The 26,359-nt window shown below is 43.3% G+C and overlaps 1 protein-coding gene across 1 annotated transcript; it reads left to right on the top strand.

The window, feature by feature from the left end:
* Positions 1-388: 388 nt before the first annotated feature.
* Positions 389-25,528, top strand: DPT (dermatopontin). The gene is made up of 4 exons (XM_077901571.1): positions 389-787; positions 9,994-10,119; positions 20,403-20,510; positions 24,341-25,528. Exons 1-4 carry the CDS (start codon positions 483-485, stop codon positions 24,405-24,407), a joined length of 606 nt encoding a protein of 201 aa, XP_077757697.1. The 5' UTR covers positions 389-482; the 3' UTR covers positions 24,408-25,528.
* Positions 25,529-26,359: the final 831 nt, after the last annotated feature.

Genomic DNA, 26,359 nt, shown 5'->3' with positions numbered 1-26,359 from the left:
CTTGCAGAAAGCTTAATGACTCTGTCCCTTCACCCTATTATTTTGGTGTTTTGAAATCACTCTGGGCATCTGTGGGGTCCTGCAAGTCTAGTTTGGAGAACAAATGCAGGGGTTTACTGGGGGAAGGGAGCAGAGGGAGGGAAGGTCCTGAGTGATGAGGGGGCAAACACACTGTCCTCTCAGGTGAAGGCTTCTAAGGGGTGTGAAGCCATTTGCTTTAATAATCTATTCACAGGGTTGGTCTTTCTCCAGAGAGTTTCTTTCATTTGTATGTTCCTTACATTTTCCTAGAATTCCACCTTAAAACAAACTGGATGGACTTATGGCCAGGATCTCCACGCCGAAAAGTTTTGCTTAAACGATGACACACTGCAGTTGGAGCCTGCTCACCCACATCTGGAAGCCACATGTCAGCGGCAGCTGTATAAAACGGTCAGCCCAGCAAACCTAGGGTGACACTTTTTGCCAGAAGCCCAGGCAGCATGGACCTCACTCCGCTATGGGTGCTTCTGCCACTGGTCACCGTGGCCTGGGGCCAGTACGGAGACTATGGGTACCCATACCAGCAGTACCATGACTATAGCGACGACGGGTGGGTGAATCTGAACCGGCAGGGCTTCAGCTACCAGTGTCCCCACGGGCAGGTGGTGGTGGCCGTGAGGAGCATCTTCAACAAGAAAGAAGGCTCGGACAGACAGTGGAACTATGCCTGCATGCCCACGCCGCAGAACCTCGGGGAGCCCACGGAGTGCTGGTGGGAAGAAATCAACAGAGCTGGGATGGAGTGGTAAGGGCAGCCTGCACTCTGGGGGGGGGGGGGGAGGGGGGAGGGGGCATCCCAGCATATCCCTCACCCTGGGGGGGGGGTCTGCTTGACCCCAGCCTCTAAAGACTAGACCAGGAACTCATTCTCTCGAGGGCAGGGCTGCTGCCCAGTAGCCCACATTACAGGACAGAAATCCAGGATCTGCAGTGCCCATGGCAGATGGGCTCCTCTGTGGCTCTGCTCCTTCCAGAAGCGGCCCTCCTCTCAATTTGGTCCAGGGACTACCATGGGTCTGTGAAATGTTTTCTAGGCTGCAAAATGATAGGTACAGAAATGGAAAGTTTTTAAGACACTTTATAGCAATTTTAACATTGTTGTAATGTCCAGAAGGCATTCTCGTTTTGTAGTAATTTACTTTTACTGTTTTACAAAAGTATTGGTCCACAATAGTTTGGGGACAATAAATGACTAGACCTACCTCACTACAGACAGTTTGAGAAGTGTGGTTTTTGAAAACAAGTGAATGGAGGAGAGCGGGCAAAGAAATTCAGGCAAAGAGAAGTGAAATTAAATACCTCTCTGCTGCGCTGGTAAAATGTGCTCTCTCAGTCATAAGCACCAAAGTCCTTCTCTCTGTCTGAATTTAAAGTGGGTTTCACTGCCAGAAAATAGTTTACTAAAGACTTTTAGGGAGAAGCGCTGTTCTCGCTCGACTGGGCTCTGCCGCAGTCAATGGCATGGAAATGATCCAAGCCTGTGCTTTGCTGTGGGGTGTGACAGTCTCAGCCCCAGTAGTTGGTCAGGAGCCCATCCCAGTACTACTGACTGCTAGGTTGGCTATTCATGCAGCCTGGATGGGGAGCAGGACCCCTGGGGGGGGGAAGGTGGATCCTGGGGGTGACAGGCTCTGGGGGAGCCAGGTCCAGGGAGGAAGAAGCCCAGCTAGCAAGGTGCTATCTGTAGAGCAGGACTCTATGAGGATTCCTGCAGGCATGTGGTAGAAAGAGCTTTGGGGTGGTCAAACTCTGGGGGATCACACGATCAGCAGACAGAACCATGATGAGACACTGAGAGGAAAAGACACTGACACGTGTGTGGAGGAGCCAGGCAAAAGAGGGGACTTCAGAGTAGTCAAAACAGCTGCCATTTATTGAGTGCTTACCCTGAGCTAGCACTATGCTGATGCTTTATATGGATTACCTCATTAATGCTCAAAACAAATCTAAGTCATTTTATTGGTAGACAAACTATGCTCTAGAGACCCAAGTGTTTCCACAGCTAGAAAGTGATAAAGCCAGGATTTGGATCTAGTGAATTTACTCCAAAGTGTGTGCTCTTGGCCACAGTGATGAGCTACTTGAGAGCCTGCTGCTCCCACCTAATGCGGGCTATCAGCCCATCCAGGGGCCAGGACTGGACCCAGGGAAGTTCTTCATCCTGGGAGGATGGGATCTGCAAGGTCACAGTGGAAGCCCAGCCCTGGAGGACTAGGCCTCTGGTGAGCAGATTTAATTATCCAAAACTCCTTCTGATAGGTGGCCAGCTCAGAGTCCAGCCTTGTCTCAAAGATTCCCACTGCCAGACCCATTGCCTGGCATGGAGCACAGGACCAACCTAGGTATACTGTCTGCCCTGTCCTCTCATCTATGGGTCACTATATGGGTGGGGTCCCTTTCTAATGTCCCTTTTTAGAGCCATATAGTAAAGCAGCACTCAGAGTTGATTTCTTAACCCCAAAGGAAGAGCCCTGGGCTCTGAGTCAGAAGGACTGGATTCAGATCCAGTTTCCAAGACTATGTGATCTTGCACCAGGGATTCAACTCTCTAGGCTCCCATCTCATCTGGAAAATGAGTGATCATACTACATGATCTCAGAAGAATCCACAACTCCAATACCCCATGCTCTGTTTGGCCCTGAAAATGCACTTGGATTTTTCTTGCATTCTGTTGATCTTTGTGTTTATCCCTGCTAGGGAGAGAAGGCAAATGATGTTTAGTTTTAAACTTGCCAACTTGCATCTGGTTTGTCATTAACTCCCAGACTATTTGAAGAAAAGCAAAAAAGGAAGGGAGTGGACATAACATGATTTTGTTTGGCCAATGAGAGTCTAGTGAGAGGCTGACAAGTAAGATCACTCTTCTACCTCTGCCTCCACATTTTGGGCTATGCTGACTCAAACAATTTTCTTTCCCCCTTTCCACCCTCTGTTGCCTCCTACTCTGCTAATCACAGAGTAAAAAACTGTACAAACATGAAAAACAGCTCCTTTACAGTAAAACTCAACTGCCCCAGGTCTGATACCAATTACCCCAGAAGCATTTATTTCGATGATTATTGCTTTGAGTTTAGACTTCAGTCTCAGTGAAAAATCTGGAAGGAAAGAATTTGCTCATAGGCTGAGGGGTAGTTACACTTCCCATGGGCTGCAAGTTTTCAATCTGCCCTGAGAGAAGAGTTGTTGATAGTTTTGTGAATTTGGCTGCTTCATATAAATGAATCAGCTTGCAGGTTTATTTTAAGAGGGAGGAGGAGTCTCAACACAGATTTGACAACAATACATAGGATCTACTAAAGACATTTGCTAACTGAAGCACAGATTTAAAAGTGCTCCACAGGGCACCTGGGTGAAACTCAGACTCTTGGCTGCAACTCAGGACATGATCTCAGGGTCCTCGGATTGAGCCCCGCCTCAGGCTCTGTGTTCAGCATGGCGTCTGCTTCAGATACTCCACTCTCCCTCCCATTCAGTCTCCCCCTCTCTCAAACAAATAAATAATATCTTTGAAAATAAAGAAATGAAAGGTGGTGCTCCAAGCATAGCTGAGTGGCTCATAACACTATTGTTTGCTATAATTTCTCTGTAGAAAAGTACCTCTTCAGGTGCCAGATTTGAGTGTGCATGCTGGCTCCCCTACTAATGACCACCAAGAGGCTTTAACTGAGTCCTAAGAGTGGCACTTTGCCATTTCAGAGCATGCCTAGGCTGTTCTCAGGGAATCTTCTCTAACTTGGCATGGCACAGGCTATAGGACATGTAGATACTATGTGGAACAAAATGAAGCTGGAATTTTTTAGTGAGGATGAGCTGTCATGTGGTAGAAGGAACTCTGGTCTTAGAATCAGGAAATCTTGATTCATAGCTCCTGTTTCTATCATCTCTTAGCCCTGTGGTCCTGAGGATTTGATTTGTCATTCTGGAGAAAGGAAGGTGTGGCACCCACCTCACAATAGGGGATATCACTGTGTGCTTATGGGAAAAAATGTATAAAGGAACTCTAAATCTCAATGTAAACAAATGCACGTCACAGGCAGTCAATACAAGTTTAGTGAATCTGGAATTTGATGAGGCTGGTTTTGAGCAAGGCAGATTTACATGGAGCCTGAATTCAAAGTAACAACATTCTGTGTATTGGTACTTGCTTTCTTCTGCCTCCCTTCTACCCTGGCCCTGGGCTTCAAAAGATCTCAGGAAGGTATTTTTAAATGGTAGCTTCTATTAGAGCTGACGAACCCTGGGAAATACTCTATGCAGCATCAAATAAGACAAAGTCCCATTTGTGAAGCCTGTTTTGAAGAAGACAAATAATATACAAATACAAATCAGCTAATGACAAGTGCGCTACAGCAAATATATATCTGGTTGGGAGTAGAGGGTGGGAAATGTGGGTTTAGACATGGTAAACTGAGAAAGACTCTCTGAGGAGGAGGATGCTGTATGTTCTGAGTGCTCAGAACCACAAATCGGGGCGAGGAGGATTGCTCTGTATTATACAGAGCCCTCGTCCCCAGTAGAGTCAGATTATGGAAAACTGAGCTCCTGCCCTCTATTCTCAGTCTCAGATTGACCTTGATGCTAACACAGCTCTGTTGGACAGTTTTCCTTTCTTCTCTTCTCCGTCATGTGGCTTGTCTTTGGTGAGTTCTTTTGCTCACTCATTCACTACCAAATGCTTATTATCACAATTTTGCCAGACTCCAGGAACATGAAGATGAATGACATACAGTCAATGCCCTTGAGTTATTCCTAGTCTAATCTTAGCCTGTGCTTACTGGGACAGTCCTCTAGAAAGGATTCCAGACCAAGTATAGTACCAAGTATAGAGTAGGTTCCAATGAGTATTTGTTGGGAGATTTGATGAACATTCTAAAACCCTGTGACTATGTCATAAATGCCTTAGAGCAACTCAAAGGATTATTCTGGGGAAAATAGAATTAATAGGAATCAAGCTTTACTCTAAAATAATGAATCTCTCTTGGTGGAATTTAAGCCCTCATCAAGCTGGATTGTGGGAGATATTTGGGGGAGTAAAGAAGGCTGTGCCATACAGTCTCCCCAGCACAGAGAGCTCTTTTCCTATCTCTGCGTTTGGTTGGAAACTGGCTAACAGGACTGGAGCACATTGCATGTTTGTGGAACTGGGAGGAAAGAAACCAGCACAACTCACCCACCCATTTGATGTGACTATGAAAGCTTAACCAAGATTACACTGCTTTACACCATTCTACACCAGACTCATCACTGTAAGAGTTTGAACTTTTTATAAATTTGGACCCAAACCAGTAGAGATTGGAGGGAAAGATGAAAACTCCATAAGAGTTCACCAACAAAACCATACATGTGCAAACTTTCCAGTCACAGCCTCCATCATTTGGCCTGACCAATGACTCTTGACCCAATGAAGGATGTAGGAGACGGGAAAAAAGCCTGGCTAGAGGATGGGCCAGAAGCAAAGGACATTCTTGGAGCAACTCCCTGATTGCTCATGTACAAAGCTTTGGCCTCAGAAAAATGCGTTTGGATCCTGCTCTTCCAGTTTCCATGTCGGCCAAGAGTTTGGCGGGTGTCCTTTTTCATTCATTCCTCGCAGTGACTTAGATGAGGTTCCACACAGTGTGGTAAGGATAGGGTGGGGACAGAACTTGGGTCTGCTGCTTTCTCAACAATAGCTCTTCCCCTATTCCCTGTTGTTTCCTCGTTTTGTTGCTGCAGACACAGGAAAGGGTTTCTGTCTTTGCTTTCCAGGTGACAGCCTCGAGATAAGCCACTTTCAGAAGACTACCCTCTCAAAGAAGGTCCTTGAATATTGTCAGGAAAAGATAACTAACTGCTTTCTAATTTGCCCTCTAGAAAGTTTCTTCTGGCAGGTGGAGCAGGGCCAACAATGATCCAGTTTATAAAACAAAATTTAGCCTTCAGCTTTCAAAGAGATGGATGGTGAGAGAGAAAATATGCCTTCTGAATTGAGGAATAGACAGCCTCTGAAGCAGGGCCCCCAAAAACTCAGACTCCAAGGGGATGTTCTTAGGGAGTCCACACCCACGGCTCCACTAGGGTTTGTCACAATCCACCCAGAAGCCTGCAGTCTTGGGTCCATACTCTTGTGGGGTGGTTCAGGAGCATAGAGCAGGCACTGAGAAGTGAAGCAGAGCCTTTGGTGTGTCTTCACCACTAGTCACTTTTTAAAAATTGAGTTTGAACCACTTCAGCAATTCCAGCCCTCTCCTTTTCCCCCATCCCCCTCATGTTCACAGCAGTCCTCACCCCTGTTCCCATGTTTGTTATCCCAAAGCTGCAGCTTGTGGCCAAATGTCTAAGTGAGTCTTGTCAAATAAGGTGCTTTTACAAAAAGGTGATGGAAAAGGACAGGAAGTGAGAGGAGGAAAGCCCATAGCTCTATTCATGTCTCACCCTTAGCCTAAGCAGGCTTTGCTCCTAAGGGAGAAGGTGGATGTGGGGAGATCATCACTCACTCTTGGGGAAGTCTCAGGGCCCTTTCTGGATCTGAGTTATAGGCTTTTCAATGTCAACCTTGCCTCTGGTGATAAAAGACTTCTGACCAGTTATCCATTCATTCTTTCTTCTGTTAAACATCTGCTAGACACTGTCAGGCACTGTGTAGAATTCAAACTGAAGATTGAATGATCTTTCCCCTTAAGGAATTTACCATCCACTAAAGTATCTATACTACAAAGTGGGTGTGCATCAGCAACAAAGACAGCCAACCTCCCTGAGCTTTGTTTTAGGGAAACAGTAGCTCAGGGACTGCATTGGAGTCCACTAGATTTCTTCTGACTGAAGGACTGGGGAGCCAAGGTAGCTTTGGCCAAGTATGCACAAAATTGTAGAGTGGATGCAATGAAATACAATGACAATAATAAATAGCTTATTAATCATCAAAAACATCAATAATAAATAATTTATTAAGCACCAGAATGTATATGCATTGTCTTATTTGGTCTTCATAAAACCGTTTAAAAGTATGTGCCCATTTTACAAGTGAGAAAACTGAGGCTAACAGAGGGTATGAAGCCTGCCCAAGGTGACACAGCCAGAAGTGACTAGAGCACCAGTTCTACAGCATAGCCCATACTCTTAGCCCTTCTGCTTTACTAATCCCCACATGAGTGTACCCTCAAAAAAAATCTAATTCTGGAAGAATTAATTTCATTGTGTTGGCCTCATGCACTATGAAACTCCAATGCATGCTTGTTTTACCAAAACGTGAAGACTGTGGGACAGGAGCTAGGTGAAGAGAGCTCTGCTTGGTTTTCTAACTTTCACCAGATGTTCTCAGGCCCTGGGCCTCTAGTATCCAAATAATCTTCACAGGGCAGCATTATCTGAGGTGGTGTGTGAGGGAGTGACACACACTACCCGTATAGGATTGTGGGGCCAGCTGCCTGGCTGACAGCTGGCGGAGAATTCACGGAACTTGGATTGCCTTCAAACTGGTACACCATGAAACAGGTCAGCTTATCTTGCTACACTTATTTTTACTTAAGAGAACTTACCACCCTGGGAACACTGTCCCCTGTGGTGATGAGAGTGCACAGGACAGACCAAAACAATGAAACAACAGCCACCAGGAAACCACAGGCTTACTGAGTTTCTGAAAGGTCTATTTTAGAGGAAGCCAGAATTGTAGTGATGGTGAGAAGGAAGATCACAGAAGCATCATTTACAACTTTGAGTGCTTTCTATTGAAAAGCTCTCACACTGCTAGAATTAGGATATAATAGACTATCTTGGACTATCCACTATCCCAGACCCAAGCATTCCATTCCAATCATGTGGCTTCCAAAATATGCCAAATGTTTTCCAAAGTGGCACTTCTCCAGATGAGATGTGAGTAATGGTAGAGAAGGAAAGCTAGCACGTCAGGGCCATAGGTCTCAATGCACACTTTAATCTTAATTTTAATCTGAATTCCTGATCTCCTATATCTGAGGTCTCTAGGGTCCATTAGAACCTCTTCCAAGTCCCAGGGACAGGCAACTCAGGCTAATCTGCAAGGCTGGCCAAGCACCAAGCCCATCCCTCAGTTCCTTCAACACAGAAGCACTGTGATTAATAGAGAAGAGTAGCCAGGCACAAGTTTGTTGAGTGGATGAACAAATAAATGCATGCATATTTGAATGTAGGTATGCATGAATGAATAAACGAATAATAAATGAGCAAAAAGGACAGATGTTTTCTGATCAGAGTCATGAAATGTATTTAATATCTAGTTTCATCAGATCCACAAGATCATTTCTACCTATTTCTACCTATAGAATAGAAAAAACACAAAACCAGTCACCACCAATGGCTTTATAGTTTGTGTGTCAGCAAGGTCCCTCTCACCTATCAGCACAGCGTACTTTTTCTTACTTTATATGTTATATTTTCTGGAAACTTATCTGTACTTGGAAAACGGGGTTGTGTTCCAGTAGCTATCAAGCTATACATAGACAATCTCCTGGTCTGCTCACTTATGAGAGGGAAAATGATCAGTGTCTGGGTGGATAGGAAATGCAGAGAATCTGATGGACTAAAGACTTATTTTGGAAGGATTTGTGAAAGACCCCACCTTATGTAGGAGCCCACTGTGGTAGAGTGGAGAACAGCATCCTCATCATCCAACAGAAAGTGGCAGCCTTCAGGCACCAGTGGGATATGGGGTACGGGTGGGAGAAAGCCAATGCTTAGTTAGGAAGGTGCTGTGAAGATAAAAGGCAGCTGCAGCCCAGCTAGAAAGAAAGAATGATAATGCATGTGGCCTCAGGGAGGGTCTGTGGACCAGAGAGGAAGAGTTACCTTCTTGGGAGAATTAGAAAGATCATCTAAGAAAGGTGAAAGACCCCCGGAGGGAGTTTGATAAGGTCAGTTGGCCTCTCACTACCCTGTAAGGAATGCCTCCATATGCCAGGACCCACTGTGGGCACCGGGGGTAAATCCAAGCAAAACCTGCCCTAACCACAGAGATCTTACAGTCATGAGAACCTGAGGATGTGGTCCCAGTGTCCCTCTGCATGGCCCTGGACAATGTGTTGCACCCATCTGGGCTTTGTAGCTATGTGGGGCTAGAGTGAACAAGTGTCCTATGCTAAGTCCCAAGGGTCTATTTGCTCTTTTTTTTTTTTTAAGATTTTATTTATTTATTCATGAGAGAGAGAGAGAGAGAGAGAGAGAGAGGCAGAGACACAGGCAGAGGAAGAAGCAGACTCCATGCAGGGAGCCCGATGTGGGACTCAATCCCAGGACCCCAGGATCACACCCTGGGCCGAATGCAGGCGCTAAACCAGAGCGACCCAGGGATCCCCCCTCTATTTGCTCTTGAGCAAAAGAAATGTTGTTTGAAGTTCATCCATTCATTGTGTGTATCTTTGTCTTCTTTTTATTTTAAATGCAAGTAAAATAAATTGTGTTCTCTTTTAAGTGCCATAAATAATACAATCTTGCATTTGTGAAAATCTAGATGCTTCTATACCCATCCATTTATGCTTTCTTCTATCAATTCATAGAAGTCTATCAGGAGCAGTGCTCCCCAATTTCCTTCAGCTCAAATATTCTGAATCATTTGAATTTTAATGGTCAGCATATATTATTTCTACAAATATGACGAAGTCTTTATTATTTGCATTAAAATAGGATAAATTGGGGTGCCTGCCTGGCCCATTCGGTTAAGCGTCCGACTCTTGATTTCAGCACAGGTCATGATCCCAGGGTCCTGAGATCGAGCCCTGTGTCATGACTAGGAGTGAAACCTGCTTAAGTTCTCTCTCTCTCTCCCTCTACTGCTCCCTCCCACCTCTCTCTCTCTCCCTTCCTCTTGAAAAAAAAAAAAAGTAATAAATTGTCAAGGATCTAGGTCAGTTGAAGCATGGCCTGGCTCAGTAGCTGTGGGACCTGGAGTTTTCGGCATCCTTGTCGTTAGTTCACTTGGAATGGTTCTCTTCTCTTCAGGTACCAGACATGTTCCAACAACGGGCTGGTGGCAGGGTTCCAGAGCCGCTACTTCGAATCTGTGCTGGATCGGGAGTGGCAGTTTTACTGCTGTCGCTACAGCAAGAGATGTCCATATTCCTGCTGGTGAGCCTGGTAGCCAAATACAACTCCTAAAGACTCCTGGGGCTGAGGGAGAGTTTGGGGGGGTTCTCTGGTCCATGTTTCTGACTTCAGATAAGCCTGGGTTGTCATGAACAAGCTTGGAAAGCAGCATGCAGCTGATAGAAGGAAATGAGTGTATAAAATTAATGAAAAGGCTAGAATAATAATCATACTGGGATAGACCTCACAGCTCATCAACCCAATACATCTATACCCCTCTTTTGGCAGGAAAGAAACAAACAGAACAGTAGAACAAGGAAGTCACTTATCCAAAGATACCCAGCTATTTTATGGGGTTTCACCTCTAGAGCTGAGATCTATGGACTCCTATTACAGTGCTCTTTCTCTCATCACATCCAAGGCTGCGGGGGACCTGTTTGGGAATCTATTTTTTTCTTGTCACAGGTCAGAGTGGCAAATGTAGTATATAATTATACACCAAAGAGGCTAGTGTTTTCTAGATCAATTGGTAATTCCAGTTGGTATAATTTTGTTCCTTTCCTGCTCCCTGGGCTGATGCCAAATATTCCCTGATCTAGCTTTCAAACTGACTAGGAGAATATGTGTATATTTGTTTACCCTGATAACTTCCACTGGGTGCTGACAACACAACTTATCCAAAGTTCTTCAGTCTAAAAACAAGCCAGGCCTTTCTGCCTTGGACAAAGGGATCTAAAAGTGTCAACATTTGAAGCTTGGCTCATTCAAGTGATTTATCTCTCTGCAGTGTGATGCTTGAAAGGGGAGCTTTGCGGGTTATGTTTTCTTCTGCCACCAGACAGTGTTACTCCACAGACGCCCACACAGGGCACAATGGCTCTAGGCATAGGCAACTCCAAAAGCTAACATTTTTCTGTCTAAAGTAATGATGAATAATAAATTCAGAGCTCAAAGCCAGTCAATATCAGTAGCCGTATGATGGAGCAGGGGCTTGCTCCAGCTCTCCAAAGATGCCCCCATAAAGCAGTTCTCATCCTACCATGGCAGGTGAGCAGGGGTGGCTAGGATATTAGGATAGAACTATGATAGATACTGAAGCAAAGACCTAAAGCCTGCATGTGGTGGGGTGGAGTGGAAGAAGCACCAATGGGGCAACAATGAACTTGAGCTCCTGCCTCTATATTGACAGGGCCCCTCTCCTTAAGTCCACCACTTAAAATGATGGCCAACCTCTTTTGGGTCTCTGAGATTTTTAAGAAATCTGATGAATGCTGTAGATCTTGTCTTCAGAAAAAATAAAATGCACCTCAGCATATTCAAACAAAAGTTTACACAGCATTTCCAGGAGCCTTCAAACTCCCTGAAGGCCACCAAAAGATCTTTGAGGTTCTTTTGAGCCCTAAAAATTCCTTGACTCCAAAGGTGCCTTTGCAAAAGGCAATACAGATGCCCATAACTGTTTTCAAAGAGAAGATGAAGGTCTTAAAGATGACTGGGCCCCACAGAGTGGGAAGAGAAGGTAGGAGCCTGCCCCCTGGGACATGAGAGGCATGGCTTTCCCCAATCTTCCCATCCCCAGGCTGCTAACAGAAAGTGCCCCCCCCCCCCCATCTGCCTCCCTTGTTGCAAGGCATTAAAAACCAGTTAAAATGTAAATAAATTATTTGAAAGAGTAAACAGTTAATCCATTACTACATTAGCAAGACTTCCCCTCAGGCTCCAAAGGAATACATCAGGGTTGTGGTACGCTGTGTGATCCAAAGGAGCATGTTCAGGAGAGAAGGGATAAAGAGAAGTCAGCCCCGAGCTACTGTGGTAGGGAGGATGGACAGCCTAAGGACAGTAGGGAATTCCAAGTGTGTGTGGGGGTCCTGTTTTCTGCCCCTCATGGATGCCCACTATAGCACTTAGTGGATTACATTTGAACTGGAAGATACATATGTCCCCAGGGCCCAATGTAATCCTTGGAACATAGTATCTGCTTGATAATTATTGAGTGCATATTTGAATAAATGATTCCGAATGGCATGCAGAATAAGGTGAAGAGGCCCAGAAAATATAATTTACTTACTTAACTCTAAAAGTTTGTGTTGTTTTTTTTTAAATCTGGTTTTAAATCCCACTTTCCCATCCTTACCTAAGAATGTAAGCTCTTTACAAGCAAAGATCTTTGTATTAATATATTCCAAGCCCTTAACTAATGCCAAGCACTTATTAGGCACTCAACATTTGTTGAATGAATGAATGAATAACTTTGGCCTACTTTCTAATTCTGTGAAGATAAAATGAGATAATATATGTCTGGTATTGCCACTGGCTTTGATCACACAGAATGGACCTGTGCCCTTCAACCTTCTCAGCTGCAGTGTAGACCCAGCCTCCTGACTAACTGAAGGGTCTTTCAAAGGCTGACTCTACCCAAGGTCATGACAGTCAGGGGTGGGATCACCCATCAGGAAGCAGAACTAGTGACTGGAGCTGGTTGTGCAGAGAAACAAGAGATGTCCATTTAGACAGTGTAACTGGGGGTGATGGGCTCTTTGCTCTCCAGGCAAGGGAGAAAGGACCTGGAACACCTGCAGGTCACATCACTGTAAGGACCGACTTCTCTGCCAAAATAGGTGGGAGATTCTGCCCCTTTAGAGGTCACACAGTCACTGGCTGGCCACCTAGCTTCTGGCCAAACAGAGCAGCAACAAGAAGTGGACGTAGGACCCAAGGCTTTTGATGATAAGGCAGGCAAGAAACTGAGGCTCACTCATTTTGGAAAAATTGTCAAACAGCAGTGGTGGGGGTGAATGGAGGTAAGGGTGGGATAAAGGAGAAATATCTAATCTTCCCAGGGTCCCCATACTCTATGCAGTCTGTGATCTGCATCACTATCCTGAGCATTGTTGCTTGAAGTTTACCCTGTTTCTTTGAATGCTGAGACCCAAAGACATCCAGGTCTCTATGTCTCAAAATTCCACTAATTTTCTAATGATGCTCCAGATTTCCATTGGTCATTTGGGAGCTGGTTCCAGGCTCCTCCTGCTCCCCACAAGTATTGGATGTCCTTCCTCTCACACACTTTAGAAATGACTTCTCAAGTTCTCTTAGATGCAGCTCACCAATTGCTAAGATGTTAAGAATTTCATGAACATGGAGATGCACATGTATGAACAAAGTCCTGAGGTTAAAAATGAAAAGAAGGAAGATGAGTAACATGTCTTCAGTTGCCCAAGACATTCAGGGCCCTATGGCAAAACTGACCCTTAGCCTTGGTCTACAATAGCCTGCCCCCTCCCTCACCTGACTCTACCACCCAGACATGTCACTGATGGCCAGCAGAATCCATGGGGGAAAAGAGGAAAGAATTACTCAGAAAGCTACAGCAAGTCAACTTGGAAGTATGTCCCTCTGAGCAAGGTTTTGTTTATCTGCATCTATTTCTGACTTCGTGGTGTTAGAGCTGAGAGCCACTGCGGTTGTCCAAGGAAATGGTACTTTTTCAAAGGGAAGCTTGGAGAAGCAGCAGAATGAGATTGCAGTATGCACCGTGGTATGCAGTTCATGACTCACTATCCCACTGGGGTATCTAGACATTTTAGTGGCATCCTTAAATTGCCTGAGTCATGACGTTATATGTCCTTCTAAACTACATGAAGCGACTAGAGCAGAAATTAGGTCTTATTTCTTCAGCATCTCAGCATATTGCCTGGCACAATATAGACCCTTAATAAATTTCTTGAGTGAATGTTGCAGACCCATAGGAACAGTAACAGTGGTGAAACCTGACATTGGTACGATGATGTTTTATAGTTGGAAAGGATTCTCTCACAAGCATTATTTTATTTGATCTTTCTAACAGCCCGTCAGAGTGAGAAGTGTTTTCCCACACCTTCCCACAGCGAAAACTGCTGATAACTTTCCTATTTGAAGCCTCCCCTCACATCACTTAAACTGGCTAGAATTACCTCCCAGGAACTGGACGCATGTGGGTGGGAACATTTTTCTCTCCTACTTTGAAAGCCATTTTGCAGCACTGAGCCTGACCCTGTTTTGAACTAGCTAAATGAGCAACTATCATCTTTGCATTTGCAAACATTTAAGGATTTAGAAATAGCACCACTCTTGTAGGAAAAGAAAAGAAAACAAATCATCCAACCAACCCCCAAATGAGTGCAAGATTTATTTGTTCACTGGGGACCAAGGTGCCGCTCTCATTTCAGACTGTGAGGTTTCTCATTGGATTGTATGGCCTCATTGAACTTTGGCAAAAGAGTGAATTATGGATAGATTCAGACATGCTGTCATTAGACAGTCCCCACAGGATTGGATACGTATATAAATTTTACACATATTTATTTACATATGAGAATTCAAATTCTTAGTCCAGTCTTCTGCAAACCACAAACACATGTCACTGAAGAAGCCACAACCCTTGAGAGCCTGTTTATAATAATTCCCCAGTCTCCAAGCAGCTGCAGCCCCTGCCTGCCACGCACCAGTCTGTCCCCCATCAGCATGCAAGGGAGGCTGGCCAGGCACAGGCTAAGGGTTCCAGGAACCGATGGTTTTGAATTGAGCATCGATTTCCGGTTCATCTCCAGACCTGTGGCCCTTCACTAGATTCGTTGCATATTATGTTTTGACGGAAAAAAATAATGTCATTCCTCAGAATCAACATAGATGACATTTCAGTTTTCCTCCAACCTTGAGCTCCTGTGACTCTCAAATGTCACTTTCTCCGCTGCTTATCTCCCCTGAAGCTCAGGTCCTACACCAGAGAATATTTTTCTTAATTCCTAAGTAGTTCTAGTTAACAACAACAAAACCAGCCAACTAGAACATTCTCCTTCCCTGTCCCCACCCCAAAGCCTCAATCAAAGCTAATCTTTAACTCCTCATCTCATGGTTCAGATTTTAATACAAGATGGATGTTGTTTAATACAAGACTGGTCAACAAGACCAGTCCCCATGAAATCATGGCAGGGACGAGAATGATGTCATAGGCACCTCCATTGCTGTTTCTGTAACCTCCCACCCCCATTCAGGTGCCTGCTCAGCACTGTGCCCAGAGGCTGGTAAGAAGGGCAGCTTCTATGCTGGTTCCTCAAGCAAGTTAGAAGCTGTTATGACAGAGATGAAGACACTCACACTCCATTTTAGCTAGTCTACTTGCCTTTCCTGGAGTCTAGAGACAATCATTCATTCCTCCATTTATTAATTTATTTAATTGGCCAGTCAATGTGAATGGATATAAAATAAGTACAATTTATACACTTTGATTCTGTTCCCTATGATAATGATGATGATACTTTTATTTATTGAGCACCTAGCCCGTGCTCATGTGTTAGCTCTTTGCCTTCTCACACACAGAAAATATGATAGTTTCACACAGATGAGCAAACCGAGGTGCAGAAGTTGTAACTCTTTCACATTTCCAAAGTCTGTTCAAGCAAGCCTATCTGCCTCCCAACCACATGCCCTCTGCCCCATCCTGGTTCTCTCAATCCAGGGGAGAAAGTAAGACCCACAGGGGTGAAGTATCAGGTAGCAACACAGTTGATATCTGGAAGAAAACAGGAAAGAGGGGGTTATTTTAGCTGGAGTAGAGATGTTGGAGGTGGAGTTGTCCCCATCAGTGTTTAGGACCAAGAAGACCATGATGTAATGTGGCTGATGAAAGCCAGCAGGAGTGGAGACAAATGTGTTTGCTGAGCAACCCCAGGCATAGACGGTGAGCTAGAAATTCAGTTCCAAGAGAGAAATTTGGAAAATTGTCAGAGGTTTTCCTCCTTCTAATTTAAGTCAGAGATGTCTCTGGAACTGGTTTCCCTGTTGTGATACATATTTGAATCATTTGAAATACAGATCTCCAAAAGGCTGAAAAAAGACAGACATGAACATGCAAGGTTCTTTCTCATCCTCCCGGGGTCTAGGGTCTTTCCACAGAGGAGGGCACTTTGGTGGCTACAGAGACCTGGTCATTCAATTCCACAGGGCCAGTTCCCCAGCTCTCTGGAGGAGAAGCCAAGTGGCTGCTCCTTTGCACATGCTTTCCTTTGTACATAACTGCATTTGGGCCGTATTTTTTTTTTCATCTTTGTAAAAATAATTCAAACAAGTTCTGTTGTAGCTCCTATTCAGGATGCCATACCATTAACAAATTAGTCTAACCTAAAATATACCCATTCCTGCTAGTTTACCTGGAAAAGCAGTATGCAAGAGCATTGCTCATGAACAGATTCTGTTTATTAAAAAAAAAAAAAAAAAAAAAAAATCCTCACTGATTTGCCTGTCAGAGAAGGACATATTCCTTGTAGCTGGATGTAGAGTGTAGGCCAACCTCAAAATATCAATTCTACAAATGCTGAATTTCTCCTCCATGCCACTGTGAACTAGCTCATTAAGGCTTATATGCTGCCAAGTACCACTGACCTTTAAAGGAGCACACCTTACTGGTCATCATCATGAAAAAAATGCTTTTATGGGATCCTGGGTTTTTTTTTATTTTTTTTAGATTTTTTTAAAATTTATTCATGAGAGACACAGAGAAAGAGAGGTAGAGACAAAGGCAGAAAGAGAAGCAGGTTCCATGCAGGGAGGCTGATGTGGGACTTGATCTCGGGTCTCCAGGATCACACCCTGGGCTGAAGGCAGCGCTAAACCGCTGAGCCACTCAGGCTGCCCAGGATCCTGTTTTTTTTAAACCAAATGCTAGATATGTAGTGCTGAGAAGTAACAGGATATTAAAACAGGATATTTAAAACAAGGTGCTAATTGGGAAATGGAGAAAATATGGGCAAAAACAGAATTAGAGGTTGGACTGAACAGAAAAAGCTTCTCTCAAATGTTGTTTGAACATTTGTTGGCAGAAAATGTATTATGGGGTAAGGAAGTGTACCCCAGTAGCCACTCATGGAGAAATGAGAGGAGGTGGGATGCTTGGGTGGCTCAGTGGTTAAGCATCTGCCTTTGGCTCAGGGAGTGATCCCAGGACCAGGGATTGAGTTCCCCATCAGGTTCCCTGTAAGGAGCCTGCTTCTCCCTCTCCCTACGTCTCTGCCTCTCTGTCTGTGTCTCCCATGAATAAATAAATAAATAAAATCTTTTAAAAAAAGAAGTGAGAGAAGGAACACACACACACACACACACACACACACAGTTCTTTGTAAAGGGGTAGATACAGATCCTGATAGAAGAGCTTCAGTTATATACCCATCTCAGTCCATTGAATAAAGGCATCTTACTGATTGGCCCTTTCCTTCATCTTGCCAAGCTAGACCCTTGCTTGACTGTTGTAATTCGTCTAGGAATATATGGCGATGCTCTGCACGAAGTATGCTTTGCCAAACAGCTGTCTGGAGTGACCTAGTAATTCACAAGGAAGCTGGAACCACACAGAACTCTTCCCCACCCGCCCTCAGGAAGCTCAATGCCACTGCTTATGAAACCCTGATCTGTTGCTTCCTTGTAGCGTCTTTTAATTTCCTGACAAGTCTCTATGCCTCTGTTTCAGTGTCTAGCTTTAAAAGTTTAAATTCTGTGTTTTCTCAGAGGAGCTATTACTGGGGCTTTCTTTTATTAAGGCATTTTGTGTGTGCATGATGTCATCAGGAACTAAATGGAGACACACCAATCCGGTTCTAAAACTCATATTGAAACAGTAGTTCCTATGGATGGTTTTTGGGAGGTTCACTTTCTACTAATGATTTGGGCCATTTCTCCCTATTTTTAGTTGCATTAAGCAGGCATAATTTACATCAATGTCCAAATTCCTTCCCTGGCCCTCTTAATCCAGGGTTCTGTAAAATAGTCTAAACTTATCTCACAGTTTTGTAACAGAACAACAACCACCACCAAAAATCAAGTAAAACAAAACCCTAACTGGGACCAAGATGGAAATTTACCAATGAACATGCACCATGCCTTCTCCAGGGCAATCTAGAAATGTACTGATAGCCGTCTCCCACAGAGAGGCTTCCAGACAGACTGTCCAGTTGATCTGGGGGCCTATCTCTGATCACTATCAAAAATGAACAATAGAGAGTGCCAGTTAAAATACTGGATAAATTTTTCCCTTTTGAAGCTTAAAACTTCACTATTTTTTATATGCAAGCCTTTCTTTTCCACTTTATTCCAAATTTGTTTAACTAAGCAAGTAATCTGACATCAAATCAGCAAAGACTTAAAAAATAAATATCTAGGGGCAGCCCTGGTGGCTCAACGGTTTAGCGCTCCCTTCAGCCCAGGGCCTGATCCTGGAGACCTGGGATCGAGTCCTGCATTGGGCTCCCTGCATGGAGCCTGCTTCTCGTTCTGCCTGTGTCTCTGCCTCTCTGTTTCTCAAATAAATAAATAAAATCTTTAAAAATAAATAAGTAAATAAATATCTAGACTGATTGTTTCCAAATAATTTTGCCATTGGATTTAGTTTAGTGCAGTATTGCCATATATAGATTTTTGCCTTTGAACATATAAAAATGTTTGGCAATTAGTTTTTGTACATTGAATCTCAAGAGTGCCTCAAAGTTCTAGAAAATATTTTATGTTCCCTGAAGTACGGAAAACACCTCTTACCCCATTTTTTTAAATTCTAATTTGTATTATGTACGGTCTCAACCAATGCCTCATTTTGGGATAAACTTTAGCACTTGTCAGCATCCTCATGGATCACAAATCTATGGGATCCAAGTAAGGGCTTATTAAGTCCACTTATGAGTCATTTAGCACTTACATTATAAAGAGGAAGTCCTTGTTTGGGTCTCTTTAGAAGCACAAAATAGATTTCTGAATTAGCAGAGCCTTATTTCTCTTCATGAGCACATTAAGTGAAAATACATGTAATGCATTCTGGGTTGGGCTTGGCATCCTAATGAAGCATAATTATGTCTTTTATTTTTTAGATTTTTATTTTTATTTATTCATGAGAGACATAGAGAGAGGCAGAGACACAGACAGAGGGAGAAGCAGGCTCTATGAAGAGATCCTAATGCAGGGCTTGATCCCAGGACCCCGGATCACAACCTGAGCCAAAGGCAGAAGCTCAACCACTGAGCCACCCAGGTGCTCCAGAGCAATTATGTCTTGAGAAAAGTCCCAAAACAAGGATAATTACATCATGTGAAGAAGGAACAATTGTAAGGATAGAGAATGGGCATTCAGGGCTCTAGCTAACTCCACATTATCTTGAGCTAACCATTGATCTTGCTGCATCCAAACACTGAGATTCTCCTTGGAGAGCTTCCAGTTTATAAATCAGTCTTTTTAAGATTTCATGATAATCCTTGCAATATTAAGTTTACACAGTGGAACATCTACCATCAGCATATATACAACATACATACAATGACACAGTGAACCCAAATCAGATGAAATTACTGCCACTTACAACTGCCTTGGAGAAGCAGACAACTTTGGCAGATCCATTTCACAATGAAAGGACTATTTTGGTCCCAAAGATCCCATAATGAAAATCAGGAGATTCTAGATTTATTGCAGGTGAGCCATGGCAAACTTACTCATGTAGAGGCCTTGGATTAACTTAATCTTGGAGGGGGAAAGAAGGAAAAGGAGAAGGGGGAAGAAGAAACAAAATTGCTCCTATGATCCACACATATCTTTTCTAGATCCAGTGACAAACCTATAATGTAGCTTTCATTCTTCTATAGACCAGGAAACTGAGATTAAGTGACTCTCCCAAGGCCATTATTTATTCAGCAAATACTTACTATGTAGTAGGAACTGTTTCAGGTGCCACGAAACAATGGTGGACAAGGAAAAGACTACCTTTGTGCGGATTAAATACAACTTCATTTTTCATACACTTTAATCATAACTCACAGTAAAAAAAAACATATTAAACTATCACACCATACATACGTCATAAATACATGTATATACTACATTTGAAATGAAAATTTTACACAGATACACAAGAACTTATCTTTAGCATATGCCCTGATATTTTCTATTCTACTTTTTCTTTTTTAAAGCTCATTTGGTAATAACCAATTAAATTGATTTCATGATCCACTAATAATCATAATCCACAGTTTGGAAACATGATTCCAGCAGGCTTACATGGCATGGACTACTATTGATAGTAATTAATATTTCCTCAAGGACTGGGGAGTTATCAACATCTTGTGTAGTTTAACGACAAGAATAAGAAAGATGAGAAGCAGAAGGAAAGCACCCATCTTTTCACAGCCTGGAATGGTTTGGTGGGGGCCATCTAACTCTGGCTTGGGTATCCTGTCATATTCAAATGCCATCTCTTCTTTGTAATAATAGTGTGTTTTATCTTTTTCCTGTAAACTTTTATTCTTCTTGCATAGGCTGACCACAGAATATCCAGGCCACTATGGGGAGGAAATGGACATGATTTCCTACAATTATGACTACTATATGCGAGGAGCAACCACCACTTTCTCTGCAGTAGAAAGGTGAGCCTTCCTAGGGGCTAGGAGCTAAAGGAGGAGCCAGGGACCAGCTCCCAGCAAGGACCACATTGGCAGGAATTTCCATCCACTTTTTCCCCTAGTTTATTTCCTACTTGGTTTAGAATTAACTGAGAGTTGCCTGGGTGATGGAAGGCCATGGGAATGGAGCTATTTTCATAAACCCATTTCATGGAGCAGCTCACCTTTAGAGAGGAGGATGGGCTCCAGGCCACTCAGAGCACGAAAGCCTCAGCTTGGTCTCCTACGATGTTCTAGGCTCTGCTCCCTTCACTCGATTTCAAAGAGCACTTTTTCTGATCCAGTATCAGGAAGAGAGGGCAAAAATAGTCAAAGGAGTACCCACTGTCAAATTGGACCTCCAGGTGCCCATGCTGGTCTCTAGATAACCCCTACCTTGGGTTGCAGGGAGGGAGAAAAGAGAAGGGGAAGGGACTCCGCTTCCTTAGAAAGGAAAGGGGAGGATTTATATAACCTGAAGGCAAAACAAAATTCTTCCTTTCCTAAGCAGCTCCCCAATCCTATTCCAAACGCTCAGAACAATAGGAAGAACATGAGAACTTTCCTCCCTACTCAATAAATTCAGGTACTTTTGGTCAGGTGATAATCACTTTTACACAGTGCATGAAATCCTGAAAAGTCATAGTAAATGTTTTACAAACAGAACAAAACTTACATTAACTCATTAAATAATGGACTATGATGAATGTGAGTGTGACTTATTTTTCAGGGATATTTATGTTTTAAATGAAATGATGTCTCCCCTAACAGAAGTTAACATGGCCCAGAATTTAAAAAACAAGAACAAAACAATAGAACAAACATTAAACAGCTCTGAAAGACACATTGCATGGTGTAGACTCCTTTATGTTTATTCCTAAGACAACCCTTCATTTCTCACACGTTAATCATTTTCACTTTAGATCCATTTTTAAGCAGCTTAGTTGCCTATTTTCTAGAAGCAGAAAATTTAAAAATAAACAGGGTAAATAGTACATGGAATGAAACTTTCTTCACCAGCAGGAATAGTTAAATGATGTGGCACACATGCAAAATATATTTAAGAAAATATATTTAAGAAAAGTAAAGATTAAAAAGAAAAAAAAAGAAAGGAAAGGAAAGACTTTAGAACTCAAAACCGTGGGGGCAGCCCAGGTGGCTCAGCGGTTTAGCGCCGCCTTCCACCCAGCACATGATCCTGGGGACCCGGGCTCGAGTCCCACATCGGGCTCCCTGCATGGAGCCTGCTTCTCCCTCTGCCTGTGTCTCTACCTGTGTGTGTGTGTGTGTGTGTGTGTGTGTGTGTGTGTGTGTCTCATTAATAAATAAATAAAAATCTTTAAAAAAAAACACGTGGGAGCCTGGTGACAATTAACAGGTGTGTCACCCCTGAGGACAGACTGGATAACAGTGCAGCAGGGTGCTCAGTATTCTTAATAATGTCTCCAAGTCAATAAGAAAATAAGTTCTGCATTGGCTGGTTAAGAAGGCAGGAAATAGGGCAGCCCGGGTGGCTCAGTGGTTTAGCCCTGCCTTCAGCCCAGAGAGTCTGCCTGTGTCTCTGTCTCTCTCCTTGTCTCTCATGAATAAATAAATAAAATCTTTAGAAAAAAAAAAGAAGGCAGGAAATAATATAATAAAGCCTACTATCCAAAATTACTACTACATATATATAGTTAAAATATTGAATTCCCTTTGGCTTGAAATTTTTCAGTTATGTGGATTAACCCCAAATCTTGGAAAACAGATATCATGCCATGCATTTTTAAAAAAATGAACATAGCCATGTGATTTTTGTTGCTGTCACTAACAATCAATGGCTTAAAGATCCACAGCATGTGTTCCTTCAACTCTGCTGAAAGATACTAAGGCCATCAGCTTGGAGAAATATCCTCAGTCCAGGACCTACTGGTCAGGGACCTTCCTTCCATATGCAAATCATAGTGGGTTCCTCCTGGAATGGAGTTGCTCAGCCTGAGCACTATTGACATCTCAGGCCAGATAATTCTGTTGCCGGAGCCTGTCCTTCATTGCAGATGTTTAGTGGCTTCCCTGATCCCTATCACTAGATGGCAGTAGAATCTCCCCTCCCCCATAATTGTGACAACTAAAAACCCCCTGGGGGAGCAAAAGTGTCCCTGCTTGAAAGACACTGTTCTGGAAAGAAATCAAAGACTGAGCTTGATTGAGTCCCTTGGTTCTCTTAGGACCAAGTCTAAAATTGGCTCAGCATCAATTAACAGCCTCTTAAAAGAGTAGTGTGAATGCCTGGCTTAAGAGCCTATTTATCTGTCTGTTGGTATACAGATAAATAAGACTCATTATAGTAATGAAATTCATTTGATAAACATGCATGCCACCAATATGCTAATCTCCATCTAAAAGAAGCCATGTCCTCTGTTGACAACTGCAGGAATAAATACTAATAAATAGTTGGGCACCAAGGCTCTCAGGACTCGTACCAGGAGAAGCTCTTCCAAATCATTTTAAATAAATCACTTGGAGCAGCAGACTCAGAACTACAAACCCTGATTTAGGCTGACCAATATGTCCCATAGCTGCTGGCAAGAGGTATCTCCCAGAACTAAATGTGGTCAATCTCATGTTCCAGATCAAAGGCTGGATGGAGACCTTCTCAGTATTACCTGTTGGTTAGGATAAACTCAACTGGGAAGAAGCCTCCAGGTTGAAAGGGAGAAGGATAATTCGAAAATTAAATGACCCAGCTGTGCTTTGGAAGGATTTGCATGATCATATCTGGAATGACTCTTGATTTTTGCCCTTTGTTGGGACTTTGCAGAGGATTTCACAGCCATGTCCTCTGATAGGGTTATGGGCATGTAATTATGGAGATATTGTTGTGTAAGAGAAAGAATAAGATCTCAGGTGGACACTTGGAATCTGAAATTGTCACTTCATTGTCTTAAAGAATGTCACATGTTGCTCTAAGTCTACTTCTCCACCTAAATTATGAATCATGGTGAAGAGTAAATGAGCAAACCTGGACACCAGTGCAATGTTTTTGATATACTGAATGCACTCACAGAATAATGATTACAATTGATATATCACTGTTATATGATATTACACCAGAATAGCGCCATGAAGAGTAGGCACTCAATAAATTTTTGTTCAATAGGTGAACAAAGAACATAGGCTTGCCCTTAGCAAAGAACATTCATTGAAGTGTATCCACACCACATTTTCCAAATCTGAACAATTGTATGTACTTTCATACCCATGCCTGACCTCTAGAACTAGTACGCAATTCAATTTCTGTTATGCATGAATGGCAGGCATTTTCTTTTTGACTTTATGAGGCTTTAGAGTTATTTCCCTTCACTTAGTTTCCCTACAGTAGTGTTTTCTGAAGGGAAACACATTGCGTTATAATATGGGGCCTAGAATGTAGTAAGTATTCAGTAAAAAAATAAGTGAGCAAATGGGTGGCCTGTTTAAGAGAAGATTCTTTACAATGGAATGGAGACAATGTTAAATAAATGCTTTTGTTTCAAGCTGTTAACCTATTTGTCCTTGAGGTACCCGTGGGACAGAGCAGTGCCAGCTGACCCTGAATGACAAATAGGACCTCCACATAGCCAGTAACCTACAATGTGCCACCTGCACAGAGGATGGAGGTGTCTAGGACTCCAGACCTCACAGATGATTACCTGATGGTTTTCTAGAGACTTCCTACAGTACAAAGTGAGATAAGGTGTCCCTTCAGTTCCTAAATTCTCCAAAGGTTGTTCACTGCTTTCCCCTCAGCAGTGATTTTTCTCACTGGCATTGGTTTTCTGACTCTCTCCCCACAGGGATCGCCAGTGGAAGTTCATAATGTGCCGGATGACTGACTATGACTGTGAATTTGCAAATGTTTAGCTCTGCCACTTACCAAATCTGGGTGAGGGGAAGGGGGCCAGGAGACCTGAGGATGTCCACATACATCAACATCAGCTGGAGCTCCGAAGCGGTTTCTGCTGCTCTTTTCTTCTCCCTGAGTTGGTTAGTGGCTGCAGTGCCAGCTTCCTGGGCCTTTCTGACTAGTATCACACTTACAATTAAATCCACAATTAAATCATGTTCCCACTTTCAACATATTCCATAGCAACCATTTTATATGACTGACAATGGCTTTCTTGCACACTGCATATACAGTGTGCATGCTCACAGCCAGAAAAAAGCCTGGTTCCTGGGCCACCTCTCACAGCTTCACTACTGCTTTTACTACCAAATGAGCTGCAGGCAGGCCTGGGGCTGAACAGTATCTATGACGAAGTTCAGTGGAGTGGAGTAAATGGCGGAAATTAAAGAAGGTGGCAATGAAAGCTCTTTGCAGGTCAGTCTATTTGAATGAAACCCAGGGTCCTCATCAAGCCTTAATGGGACATGCTTCTACTCTTCCCCTCCACATAAGCCATGCTTGCTTGGAAGTCCAAAGTGCAGAGTTCTGTGCTCCAGGAGGAAGGGGGCAGGAGGTAAAATGGAAAGATGAAAGAGTCTGGGCAGAGCTGAAAGCCTTAGCATTGGAAGAATTTCCTGAATTGAAGGAAGACTGTAGCCATACCCAGTTATGCCAGTGATGCAGAAACCAGAGAAACCTATGCAAATCTGGCTCGAGTCAGACAAGAATAAGGAAGAAGACAGAGAGAATGAGACTCCAGTTAGGAACTTGAGGGGAAAGAAAGAATGGCCAGGTTGCTTTGGGAATAGAAAAGGTTGTTTGAGTTACTGGCACCAGGAGATGTGTTCAGGACTCCTGGGAATACTGGCATATGCCCTGGTAGCCATAGAAGTTATCAGCAAACTCACCAGGATAGGTCCCAATTTTCTAGCTGGGAAAGGCTGCCCTGAGACTCTATTTCCCTTCTATGTATAATTTAGGGATATATTTTGCAGAGTTGACACTATCTTTCCTCCACCTGTGATGTCTCTGTCCCCAGCCCTTTGTACTTTCTTCATCATAAAAGGAATAAAAATGGTAATATTCACTGTGCTGCAAATGTTAAGGGTCAATTTTTGGTCTCTACCCCTCCCCTTTCCAATTATTCATCCTATCCATTAGGAAAATGTAGCTTATCATTGTGACTTGTGCCAAGCATGGTGCAAGGCATCAGGACAACAACGATGAAGAGAAAAGAGTATAGTTAGCGAATCTAATAATTAAAACATAAAGTGCTAAGTGGTTTCACTAAAGACTGAACGAAGGGTAGAACCACATTTTTTGGCTTTGGATGTAACCTAATTTGCCATCAGCATACTTCGGCCCTCCTCCCACCAACATGTCACATGCATTTTTGACACTGGGAGCCCCAGTTCTCTTTATCCACACAGTTTACCTTTTGTTCCCAAATCTGTGCTGCCCTTCCCACCTCCTCTCCTCCAGTGGACCCAGGACAGCAGGTAGCCAGGCAAAACCACAGGGGCTATCTTCTTTGTCATAAACCCCATCCACATAGCCAAGAGGGTGAATCCAGGCCAGTACAGATGCATTTCCCACAGTGACATCCTTGTACTGTGAGGGAGAAGGCAGAGCTAAGGTGTCCTCTTTTGCCCTACAAGGCCATTTTTCACATTATGGCTTTGCTTTACTTCCTCCATTTCATCGTTTTCCTCTTCCTTGGTAATTTTAATTTACAGCAAGCCTTACTGTGTTATTTTTCACAAAAGGAGCCATTAATATTTTAGCAGCTACAGCACTGGTGCAGGATGGCAGCCAGGAAATGGCCTTAGCTGGGTGTGTGGAACACAGTTGGAAGGCAGCCATGAGGAAAACAAAAGGCTGGTGAGAGGGGCTACAGGGAGGGAGGATGCTGGATGGAGGGCTGCAGCTG

The sequence above is a fragment of the Canis aureus genome, chromosome 6 (genome assembly GCF_053574225.1).
Source record: "Canis aureus isolate CA01 chromosome 6, VMU_Caureus_v.1.0, whole genome shotgun sequence".
NCBI classification, from domain to species: Eukaryota; Metazoa; Chordata; class Mammalia; order Carnivora; family Canidae; genus Canis; species Canis aureus.
This window is presented reverse-complemented; position numbering and strand designations above follow the sequence as displayed.

Coding starts and splice junctions, on each gene's coding strand:
- DPT (XM_077901571.1), top strand. CDS start 483: ATGGACCTCACTCCGCTATGGGTGCTTCTGCCACTGGTCACCGTGGCC. Junction 788..9,993: donor AACAGAGCTGGGATGGAGTG/GTAAGGGCAGCC, acceptor TCTTCTCTTCAG/GTACCAGACATGTTCCAACA. Junction 20,511..24,340: donor ACTTTCTCTGCAGTAGAAAG/GTGAGCCTTCCT, acceptor CTCTCCCCACAG/GGATCGCCAGTGGAAGTTCA.